Source organism: Amblyomma mixtum, chromosome 3, assembly GCF_055824585.1.
Source record: "Amblyomma mixtum isolate Tamu chromosome 3, ASM5582458v1, whole genome shotgun sequence".
NCBI classification, from domain to species: domain Eukaryota; kingdom Metazoa; phylum Arthropoda; class Arachnida; order Ixodida; family Ixodidae; genus Amblyomma; species Amblyomma mixtum.
In genome coordinates this window covers 26,371,166-26,383,358 of record NC_143014.1, presented here as the reverse complement: position 1 = coordinate 26,383,358, position 12,193 = coordinate 26,371,166, and the positions used below count along the sequence as shown (strand labels likewise).

The 12,193-nt window shown below is 43.5% G+C and overlaps 1 protein-coding gene across 3 annotated transcripts in view; it reads right to left on the bottom strand.

The window, feature by feature from the left end:
- Positions 1-9,959, bottom strand: part of Slbp (Stem-loop binding protein) — a 31,017-nt gene extending 21,058 nt beyond the window's left edge. The window contains exons 1-2 of one of the 3 annotated variants that reach the window (XM_089578443.1): positions 9,691-9,959; positions 6,255-6,326 (exon numbers count right to left, since the gene is read on the bottom strand). In XM_089578443.1, the coding sequence (XP_089434569.1) occupies positions 6,255-6,325 (71 nt within the window). In that variant the 5' untranslated portion in view covers position 6,326; positions 9,691-9,959. Of the gene's footprint in view, positions 1-6,254; positions 6,327-7,693; positions 8,002-8,246; positions 8,355-9,690 lie in introns of those variants that run through there. The other 2 variants (XM_089578442.1, XM_089578441.1) reach the window with 2 other exon arrangements.
- Positions 9,960-12,193: the final 2,234 nt, after the last annotated feature.

Genomic DNA, 12,193 nt, shown 5'->3' with positions numbered 1-12,193 from the left:
GATAGGTAGAAGGCAAAACGGCCGGATTCGCCCAGTTCTGAAAGTCCTCGATTTTCGTGAAAAAAATTAATGTAATGAAGAATGTCTCGAAACTAAAAGGGTCTATAGTTTACATTATGAAGGACGGTTCACCTAGAGTGTGCTCTGTTTGACAAAAGCTGTGGGAGGCTTCAGCTTCTTTTCGCAGTAACGGCTCTTGTGTACGGCTGCATTTTGACCATTTGTTTATTGATAATGTTCGATATGACTAAAACCGTGCTTCAAATTCCTTTGTCAAGCTTTCTTGTACCTCTAACAACCCAGATTATCCTTGTGTACAAGATGTACATCCAACATCTTCACCAACAGCCAGTCCGTCACCTTCATCGATGTCCTTTCTACCCAACAGTCCTTCTGAATGACTCACTAGTGATTCTGCGGAAAATCTGACCCTCTTGAATGTTAATGCACGAAGCATTGTCAATAAATTTGCCAGTCTACTACTCTTGCCCATTTCTGTCTATTCACCTCAAGTTGTTTGAATCACTGAAACTTGGCTGCATGATGGCATCCACAATTGAATTCACTCCTCCTGGTTATACTGAATTTTGGGCAGATAAGTAAACAGGCTAAGGAGGGGGCATTACTCTGTTTTTCCACTCAGATCTTAAGGTTAGCCTTTTGCCTAGCCCTCAGATATGGAATCCATTTTATTTATTTATTAAAATAAATAACAGACGGTATCTCTGATCACAAAGCAGTCTCAGTTTCGATTACTTGTCCTATTCACAAGCTGCAGTATGTCTTCTCGTCCTTTCAAGATTTCAATCACTGACTGGCTTGCTAATAATTTCGACAAATTTTCAGTACTTTGTAAAACAAATGACGTTGACTTTAGTTGCATTTTTTGAAAACACGTTAAAACTAAGAAGAAAAACTTAAAAGCTCCCTGGGTTAACCGGGATATTTTGCATCTGACACATCAGATAAAAATTGAGGTCATCGAGATCATGCTTTAATCCTGAAAGCACTGCCCATCTTAACAAAGTGAAAGAGGAGCTCCATGTTTTGACTACTTCTGCAAAAGATTTTTATTTTCGTGTTCAACTGCAAAATTTACTGATCAGTAACCCCAAAAAATTCTGGTCCACGATCCTTCCAAAGGATACTCCATCGAATTTAATTATTGTTAAAGACCAACTAATTCAGGACCCCAAGGGCATTTTCAGATGTTTTTACCTCATTCTTTCAGCATCACAATTTAATCATTCCATCATTCCACTATGCTGACTTATCTTTGCTTATGTGCCAGTTTCCTTGGAGGGTCTTTTGAATATGATACTGAAATTAAATGTGAAAAAATCAAGTGGGCCTGATGAATCCCCAGTGCATTCCTCGTTATATATTCATTACAGAAATCTTGTTATCTACGTGTTATATTTATTAAATTTCTTCTGGTATTGTACGCAAGTCTTGGAAATTGGCAAAAGTTCTGCAGTTATTTAAGTCAGGCAATAAGCAACATCCTCATAACTATGGGCCTATCTTGCTTATAATGTCATCATGTAAATATGCTTGAGCATATCCACACACACATCATGAAACTGCTTGAATCGAATAATGTTTTAACCAATGTTCAGCATGCCTTTAGGCAATTTTAGCATATCTACCCAATTATTAGAATTCATGCATCATATTGCTCATAACCTGGACTGTGGTTATCAAATTGACGCGCTTTTCATTGATTTTTCAAAGGCTTTTGACACTGATTCATTCTAAGTTAATGTTCAAATTAAATTGAATCCCTAATTTCCTCTCTCAGTGCCCAGTCTTTCGTCGCCCCTGTAACACTCTGAGGTGCCACAAGGTTCGGTCTTAGGACCTTTATTATTTCTATTGTGTATTAATGACTTGCCTTGTAACATCACCTCGAACATTCGCGTGTAGGCTGATACATTCTCTCTTCAAATGATTATGCTCAAATGATTATGTAGGTGGTGAGAAGCTGGCAGATTAACATTAACATTAATTAAAGATTCTATCTAACAATATTTGCAAATTCTTAGAAAAGTATAACTTACTCTGTCAACAGCAACATGGATTTCGAAAACACTATTCAACGGCATCTGCAGTCCTAAGTTTGACTCAGTTAATTAATACAGCATTACATGAAAACAAACTGGCCGCCATTGTATTTGTTGATTTAAAGAAAGCGTTTGATACCGTGAATCACGCTATTATGCTCAACAAGCTAAACCATTATGGATTCTGCGGTGAAGTCTACCGTTTACTTTCCAGTTACATCAAAAACCATCAACAAGCTGTAATTATGAATAACATTATATCATGCCTTCAATATTTAAAGACCGAGGACAAGGATCAGTTTTAGGGCCCATGGTATTTTCGTTATATTTGAATGATTTGCCGAAGGTTCTAAGTTGCTCTGATATTTTAATGTATGCAGATGACACTGCGATCATAGTTACAGCTGACAACCCTGAGGATCTAGAAGCAAAGACAAACACTGAATTGGAAAAAATTTAAAGCTGGTTTTTTACCAACAAACTAACAATTAATTTAAGCAAAACCAAATATATAGTACTTAGCTCAAGAGGAAAAGTCATTGATAGCAACCAAATTAACATTTTCATTAATGACCACTCACTTGAACGAACACATTCATTTAAGTATCTTGGAGTCATTCTAGATGAACATCTTCACTGGAAAAATCAGATTAACACCGTCTGTTCGAAGTTGGCTTCTGGCTGTTATGCCTTATTACAGGCCCGCGATTGTTTTAACACACAAACACTGCGTACCCTTTATTTTGCACTTATTAATAGTCATTTAACATACTGTGTAGAATCATGGGGTTTGACATCCAACACTTACCTTGATCCTATCCGGCGATTACAAAAACGGGCTATCCGAATTATAACAGAAAGCAAGTATACCGAGCCAAGTAAACCACTTTTCCAGTTATTAAATATCCTTCCTTTTGACCTTTTGCACTCTTTAAAGATAGCGGTGTGTGTAAACACCATAGTAAAATATAATCAACCTTTCAATGCCACCCTGTTTCGCTCTTCTTCTCGACTCACAAGAAACCTTACACATAGTAACTTTAATCTGCTACCGAATAATAACATTTACAGCGAAAGATTGGTGCAGTTTTCAGGAGCCAAGGTTCGGAATGCTTTACCCCCAGAAATAAAACAGTCCCATGAAACAAATAGAGCATTAAGAACATACTTCATGAGCCTTATTTGACATATGTGACAGTCGTTTTTGGTTTGTGTCTATTGTACCATGTTGTTCATGACAGATTTTTATTTATTCTGCTGTAAAATGCACATTATTTTATTTCTTCCTCAGTGTACGATGTATTTTGGTCTTTCGCCGTGTTTTTGTGCTTTTCATTTTACACAAGTGCTGTGTCATTGCCATCATGTATTTTGTTTCTGAACCCCACACTAACCTCTGGCTATGGGTTCAGTCAGTGTTTTGATAATTTGTATGGCAAGAGTAGAAATAAAAAAAAAATTAATGAATGAATGAATGAATTTCCACAAAACTGATGACATTCAGTGATAGTTCCTCCTCATCAATTTTTTATTACTCTTCATAATATACCCTTTCAAAGGGTGCCCGAGTACAAGCATCTAGGAATCAATTTTTTACCTCCAACTTATCATGGTCTAAAAATTCACTTCATTTGTAACAAAGCCCTAAAAAAAATTCTCAGACAAACATTAACCCAGGCTCCAAAGGAAACCAGGTTACTAATGTGTAAATCCCTAATCCATCCAATTCTTGACTACGGTTGTTGTGAGTGGAACCATTACAATCTAACAGACATTAAGAAAATTGAGGCCATCCAAAGGAAATTAATTTGCTTCATATGTAGCAAATATTTCCATAATTTTTCACCCTCTTCTGCTTTCGAATCATTACAATCAACTACCCTCGCCACTAGCCAGCAACTGGAATTGTTAAAACTTTCTCACTGCGTTGTTTATTCATACTACCAACTCCCAAGTAAAACCACGTAAAACCAAGTAAAACAGTAAAACCTTGCTCCTACGTTCTTAAAAAATTGCGACAAAAATGTATCATCGGGAAAGCATACGATCCAAACTGCCTAATATTTAAAAATGTAACTTAAATAAGGTATAAAGACATTCTTGGAACATTCCTTGGAACAAGATCTGAACAATTTTTTGCTAGTGCTCGCAGAATTCAGTCTGCGGTTGCGCTGTCTTAAGCGCGTGAAAGAACTTCGTAACACATCCAGTCCGTCAGCGGCAATGCCGAAAGTAACCAATATCTCTTCCTCGTCGTTTTAGTACTGCGGGGAAGCCACTATGGCGGTTGACTCAGCGTTTCTGCAACTGGCCCGCTTGTATGTAAGTGCCTTGCTATAGTTCATGGATGCTTCACTCCCTTTCCCTTATGCACGACGAAGAAACCTTGGCACTTCTCCTCTTCATGTCGCGTTCCCGCAAAAGCAGCTCTCTCGAATGTCAGCATGCCGTATTTTTTTGTGGTTGGTGGTGATGCTGGCTGTGGTGCTTTGCCTCCTTGCACCTAAGCACTGCAGAGAAGCCACCACGGCAGGTGACTGCACTGCATTTTAGCTTTTTATGTCGCGTGCCCTCACGTTCGGCCCACTTGTATTGGTCAATAAACGTATTATATGACCACAATTTGTCAAAACCAGGAGAAATATAATGCAACTCTAAGGGATGTTTTTAATGTCCGCGATCTTGAGCGTACAAGCCGGGGGCGTATCAATGAGTTTCTACTATACATCACGAGTGCCATACCATTGTCAACAAGAAGTTACCACAATCTTAATCTCTCACCTTACTTTCCTCGCACTAATGTGTTTAAATACAGTTTTTTTCCACGTACCATTGAACATTGGAATACATTGGCTGGTCCACTGCATTCCCTCACAATAGACATATTTATGCAAGCCATAACTAACTGATAATCTCTTTGTTCTCCACACACTCAATTTGTGTAGTGTTCCCTGTGTTTTCATCTTTGGTTTTTTTAATTTTTACTGCCATGTCTTAGTTCTGTTTCTATTTACAATTATGTCCACTCCTGCGATAGCCCCTGTACGGGCTGCAGTATGTAACCTTTTGGCAAAGGTTAAGCTATGTTAACCCACTATAATTGCTCTTCAGCAAAGTAAGAAAGCATCCTTCCTTCTTTCCATATCTGTTGGTATGCTGTTGTCGCACTCGCCTCTTCTTATCAGGCATTTTCATTCAGAATGACTTCTGGGCAGAAATGTTAAGAAATCAAAAACTACTTTGGCAAAGCACAAAGGCGGGCAAAGACGCTGGTAAGAAGGCATATTTAGTTGAAATAGATTTCATGGTGATGAAGCCTCCTATGTCTGCGATGACTCAAAGAACATATGAGTGCTGGTGAGACATCAGACAGCGGTCACAGTTTCAACATCAGCTACACATGCTTTAGCTAAATGCCAGGAGCACTGAGAACAAAGATAACCTGCAATGTCTGCCTCTTTCTTATACACCATGTTACCATGGGCACCGCCGTCTTGGGAATGCGACACTATCTAGTGTCTATGTTGGAAACGACCGCAGTGCTGGTATGCGCGATCGCATTCACCGTGCACATACCAAACTGGACGCGGGTGGCGCGAATCGGCATTTCAGAGCTTCTGCATTCATTTTTTTTGTGTGTGTGTGTTCTACAACTGCGCACTGAGAGAAGAAGCTTTTCAAGTGAGAGTGAGGCAGTTCAGTCAAGAAATGGCTGGAACATCGGTGGATTATGGCACCGTAGGCACTTCTGCTATCATGATGACTGACATTGGAAAAAAAATAAAAAAATCACGAGTTTGGTGTAACCTACGTGATGAAAAACTGCGCAGGCGTAGCGCTCGTTGCAATGGCAGTCGCGGGAGTGATGCAGGACAACTGTCAAGCAACTTTGTTTTTCCTCTTCCACAGCCTAGCTCACAATAAAACTTCCTGTCCTGGCTGCTAAGTAAAAAAGCCTGTTTTGTCCATTCTTGCACATACTTAAGCCAAAAAAATCTCATCTGCTGTAGCGCTGCAAATTTCTGCACAACACCTGTGAACTCAATAAGTTTAAAAGCCACCAGTTTGACTGGTGAGTGATGGTGACACCCATGTGACAAAGCTAAAAAATGAACGACAAGCTTTAGCAGATGTACACCACTTTGCCATGCACATAAGAGATACTGGTCAGTTGAATAGCAGCCCACATACCTTCTTTCCACAATGTCACTCCAAGAACTTTCTAGACGCTCCTGCAAATCCCAGAAGTCACCAACTTCCATTCTGAAAAAAAAAAAGAGTTAAAAAAAAGATACAAGCTACAGCTGAACCAGATTATATCGAACTCTCCTAGATATCTTTATATCGAATAACTCGTGAGCACCGTAAAGCTACAACATGAATGTATAGGAAAATGCACGACTGCATTCGTACAAAAATTCGCCGTCGCATCCGATAGATCTAACTTCGGGCAGCACCGGGTGACTCAAGAAGCTGGCTTTCCCTCAACACATTTCGAGGGGCTAGCTTTCCCGCAGGCCCATTCAAACTGGTCGATTCAAAAAGCTGGTTTTCCCTCAGCCCATCTCTGGAGGTTAGCTTTGCCGCATGAACTTGAGGGTACTATGGCGCTGCATAGCGCACACAGACAAATTATAATGCGGATTTTCCATGACGTAGATGGCGGGCACGTACCCAATATGCATTTTCAGCGCGTTGCACCAGTTGCCCGCATTGTCACGCGGTTCGTACGGGCAATGCATCGTACTGCCATTGGCAATTTCGTGTGGTTTTCGTTGCCTGTGTGCGTGTACGATTGCAGCCGCGAAACGGCAGAACCTCCCTTTTTCCATGAAATTAAATTATCAAAGTGCATCCGTTTTATAGTACCTGTGATGTAAGCATTCCTTGTTACCCCCCCTCCCATACACACACACACACACACACACACACACACACACACACACACACACACACACACACACACACACACACACACACACACACACACACACACACACACACACACACACACACACACACACAAATAAGTAAATAAATAAATGACAGAAACAGCATAAAACAAAATACAGGTAGAGCTGTGCGTGTGTGGGCATGCTTTAAATTTAGCCTACGACGGAGCTGACGAGGCAAGCAAAAAGTGACGTCCAAACTTTTAAACTGCCTTTAACTGATACGTGTACCATGACTCAACATTAAAGAGATAGCAGTTACCAGCCTGTTATGGCTCGCGAGAGGAATTTAAAACCAGTGATCTTCCCGGCTGCCGGCAAAATACACACTAGGGCGGCGGACTGCCCACAGTTGGGTGCCGTGGGCGCGCTGTAGAACTATGCATGGCCTCATGCTAAGTCAACAGTGGTCCAAAGGTCCTAAGTCACGATAAGACTAGTAAAAGATGAGAAAAAAAAGCTGATGAATGAATACTTTCGGGCACAAGCGATCAACGTATGAGACCGTTCGGCCACACCAGCGACCACAAATGTAAACGTTACGTAGCTACAGGAATCCCGCCACAAAACGAAGTGCATCCAGAACTCCCAAAACGGATCGGATCGCAAGCAAAACAAAACGATACCTCAACACATCACATAGAAAAAAGTATGTTTTATCAAAATTTCTTCTCTCACCTTTGCCCTTGGGGATCCCGAGTAACGTCAGAGGCATCCATATTCAGTTTCAATATACTTTTTCACGCTTCTGTCTCGTGAAACTGACCAAAGTTGCACCAAATGGCTAATCAAGCAGGCGAACTTTTCAGTTACTTGGACTTTCGATCCAATCGCCTTCAAGTCCTCGCTGTCCCACGTCTGCCCAAGACTGCGGCAGTCAGCAAGATACGAGCTGATTGCGCGCCAGAAATTCGCGCCAAAATGCGCCTTCGCCGAAGGAAACGGAAGTGGCTGCATGGCCCTCTGCTGGCTGCTGTCTAAAGAAACGAGTGTCAACCACCTGACATAATAATTTCTTACAATTTATTTTTAATTTATTAAGCTGCAGTTTTGGTTTACATAAAATGCCTGTATTTGGCTTCACCGAATTCGTATTGTTGCAGTCTGTTTAAAAAAAAAAGCTAAAAGAAGTCGGTGGGTCGGGGTCGGGGGAACTGAAAGTGGAAAACCAGCTGGAAAGCGAGAAATGCTGGCGTCAACCTATTTCGACCGCAGAGTTATTGCGACTTACCTCAATGATTTTAGACATGGGGAGTTGGAAACCAGCCGCGGCGCGCCAGGGCCCAGCAACGTTCATGGAACTAAACTCAGTTGCCAAACCGAGAGCGGTTTCGCGGCGCCGCCACCACTGGCTGCTTTGAGTGGCGCTGCAGTCGTACCAGGCTTCAGCCGGTCCGGCCAGTTGCTGTACTCCTAGTACTGTGCACGCATGTCGTAGAGTGCTTTCGCGACGCGATTGCTGCTGTGATCGTTGTCTTTGGGCTACGTGCGCTTGAATGCAGAGTTTCAGGTGCTGTAGCTGCCATGCCGACGTGCTGTGTGCCGGGCTGCACGAGCGGTTACAGAAACAACAAGACTGCGAGGCATTTTTTCGCGGCTCCTCGTGGCGCGGATCTCCGTGCGGCATTGGATCGAGCCATTCCCCGTGTTGACAGAAAACTCTCGCACAAATCACGTGCGTGCGATCTTCATTTCCGTTTTGAAAGGAGCGTGGTTATAAGAGCTTATTCACCAAAGTAGCATATTAGACACCTACTTTAAAGGTGGAGATCAGATCATCGCAAGGCTCATCGTAAGTTCACTTACCAGCTTATCTAAACGCGAATGTCTGGCAGGCACTGGTGCAGTGTGTTTTAAACATAAATTAGCAATACCTTCAGAGCGTGAAGTCCCGCATTTATGGCACTCGAAAGCAGACCACAAGTACCTACGATTTCATTTCTGTGGTGCAGTTTTCCGAAATAAGCAGATTTTACGCACAGCGTTCACTTCGTGAATGACTCCGCCGCTGCTCACAACCCGAGCTGCGAAGGCAGTGAACTTCCTCGGGTTCCTGAGTCGTCAGTTTCTCTTTCCCTGCAACAGCGAGGATGCCTGACGCCAACTCCAGACAAGAAATTTCAGTATTTTGAGTTTATCGCTCTCCCTGTATTGTTCCTATAGCGTGCGCAACCGTTCCAACAATATTTTTCGATCCTTCACGCAGTGCACTACAGCTGGACACAAACACAGAGATACTTTTACATTTTATTCTCAACACATTTCGCGCACGCATCCCTCGACGAGGCTCCACTTACTCCTCTCGATTTTTGCTTCTTTCCCATTAATAACATGGGTGTACGTCTTTAGCATGTCTTCTTCGTGAAAATGAAGGTCGCACACATGTGATTTGTCGGAGAGTTTTCTGTCAACACGGGGAATGGCTCGATCCCATGCCGCACGGAGATCCGCGTCACGAGGAGCCGCGAAAAAATGCCTCGCAGTCTTATTGTTTCTGTAACCGCTCGTGCAGCCCGGCACACAGCACGTCGGCATGGCAGATACAGCACTTGAAACTCTGCATGCAAGCGCACGTAGCCCAAAGACAACGATCACAGCAGCAATCGCGTTGCGAGACATGCGCGCACAGTAGCAGGCAGACATTCGCGTTTAGATAAGCTGGTAAGTGAACTTACGATGAGCCTTGCGATGATCTGATCTTCACCTTTAAAGTAGATGTCTAATATGCTACTTTGGTGAAGAAACTCTTATAACCACGCTCCTTTCAAAAATCATGACCGCCCGCAATTTCGGCCCACGGTGGCATTGGCTAGGCAGCGATGATCTATCACTCGAGTTGCTGCAGCAAAGATTTGTGGCATACTCGCCGCACAGGGTTCGTAACTGTTTGGTGTCTTTACGAAAAACATCGGTAAGTGCGATATTTGGGACGCCAGTCACTCAACATTCCCGAAGGCTGCACGCTACGACGCTGGGCGGCCGGGCCTGCGGCGTCTGCTAGCGGCGGCCAGCGGGAGCCTGTTTCGACGGCAGCGCCCCCTCGCGCTAAAATTTGCGGGCCGCTTCAGTCGCGTGGAGAAGGCGGAGAGTTTGGCAACTTAGTTTAGTTCCATTAACGTTGAGGGCCCAGGGAGCAGCCCGGAATGGAGATCAGAGGCACGGATTTGCGGACCCATGCGATCGCCGCCTAGGCGGTGGCGCTGCGGTCGCTTTAGGATGGGCGCGTCGTCTGCTACACCCTTCTTGAGGGGCGCAGCGGATGGTGGCTCGCGTGCGTAGAAAAATATTTTTAAGGAATAGAAACTTAGTTTTCGTCTTGATCTCCTTTGTATTAATGAAACAAGACGGTTTACTAGCGTTTATAACCATAACTTTAGTCGGGCACGTTAAAGACGCGCTGGCAAATGGCTGTTCGTCTCGATGTGACTTTATAGCTGGGTAAATTAACTTTCATAGAGCCGATATACAGTGAGGGAATTCTATGTTCTGTCATGGAAGCTTAAAAGCTAGTTGTTCAGGCTTCTTTAACCGTATCTGCATGCATGCCTGGATAAGTTAGAAGCCGGTGTTTGCGGCTTCTAAACCCAGTAAACCATCAAACGTCACATGGACATCAGCGAGATATTTACCATGACATTAGACACCTCCACTAGACATCCATTTTAGTACCGTTTACCAAAAATCTACGTACCTACAGCACCAAAATTAGTGTCCAGTCCACGGTATAGTACGTATAGTGCTGACATCCAGCTCGACATTTACCAGATCTTTGTGCATGCATGGTGTAAGTACGGCCAGTCCGGCCAGTCTATACTATAGTATAGACATCTGTATTAAGAGAATATGACTATACAAAGACCAATGATTTGTCTTAAATACTGCAGTTGTAATAAGTGAAAAATTCTGCACATCAAACGGGAAGTCGCAACTAATGCACTTCATGCGTCACTAACAAAAAGTTGCGAACACATGGCTGATTATAGCTTCGATAACCAGGTTCTACGCCCTCTTTTGACTGGCTACTCACCTTTCGTCATGTCAGGCCTGTGCGAAGCCTTGCTCCAGAAAATGAAGCTACACGAATCCCCCACCTTGGGGGATTCCCCTAAAACATTTGACCAACACTGTTCCCACTTCGAGTTATTGATCAATTCGCTCTCGCCCTACCATAAGCTTGCCGTCCCGGTTAGCTCAGTTGGTAGAGCGACTGCTCCGGTGTAGCGGTGGTCCTGGGTTCGAACCCCGGACCAGGACGAATTTTTCTTTAACTACGAAGTTTCTGAGAAAGCTGTATATAGCTTTCCTTTGTAGCCGTATGGCTGCGCTTGGGTGGATGCAATGAATAATTACTCCCTTATTACATATGTACTCCACCTTGGGGGATTCCCCTAAAACATTTGACCTACACGAAGGAGGGAAACAGCCCAGGGGACAAAAACGTTTGGCGGTATAATTCCTTACATCCATCGCACAATGTCAAAAAGGTTGCAGCCAGGTATGATGTGAACGTTGTGTTTTCTGCCCCATGAAGTTGCCTAAAATATGCCCGATGGTAAACCGGAAGAAGCGGGCGACCTGCACAGTAAAACATTCCAGTCAGTACACCGAACGTCGGTCCGCAGTTGTCTACCAGATTCCCCTCACGTGCGGTAAAGTATAGATCGGCCAGACCGGACGCTGTTTCAATGAGAGAGCGAGCGAACACTTCCTCAACGCAAAAAACAAGTCTGGGCGCCCCACCCCGGCCGCTAGTGCAGTGTGCCGCGCGCGCGATTAGTCCGAGACAGGACGCTACGTGCGCGCGGCTATTTACATACAGTTTACTCCTTGTGTAAGTAATTGTGCGCAGTGGCCGCTCGCGCGCACTTATTTTCGGACAATGCTTGGACATTAGCGCGCGAGCAGCGCGAACTTGATTGCTTTTGTATTTTGTAAATAGTGTACAAAGCTCTCCCCTGTCCTTTCTTGCTGTCGCTCCCCTCTATACTTCTCCTCACTATCCTCTCCCTTTCCTTTTCGTTTCCGCCGGCTGCAGCTCGGGTGCTTAAGATATTAGATAGCAATTGCCGCGGCCGGCAACACTCTTTTGCTTCACTTTTTATTTATTTATTTATTTATTTATTTTTTAAATAAACCACTACCACCACCACCACTACATTGTAACCAACCCCGCCACGA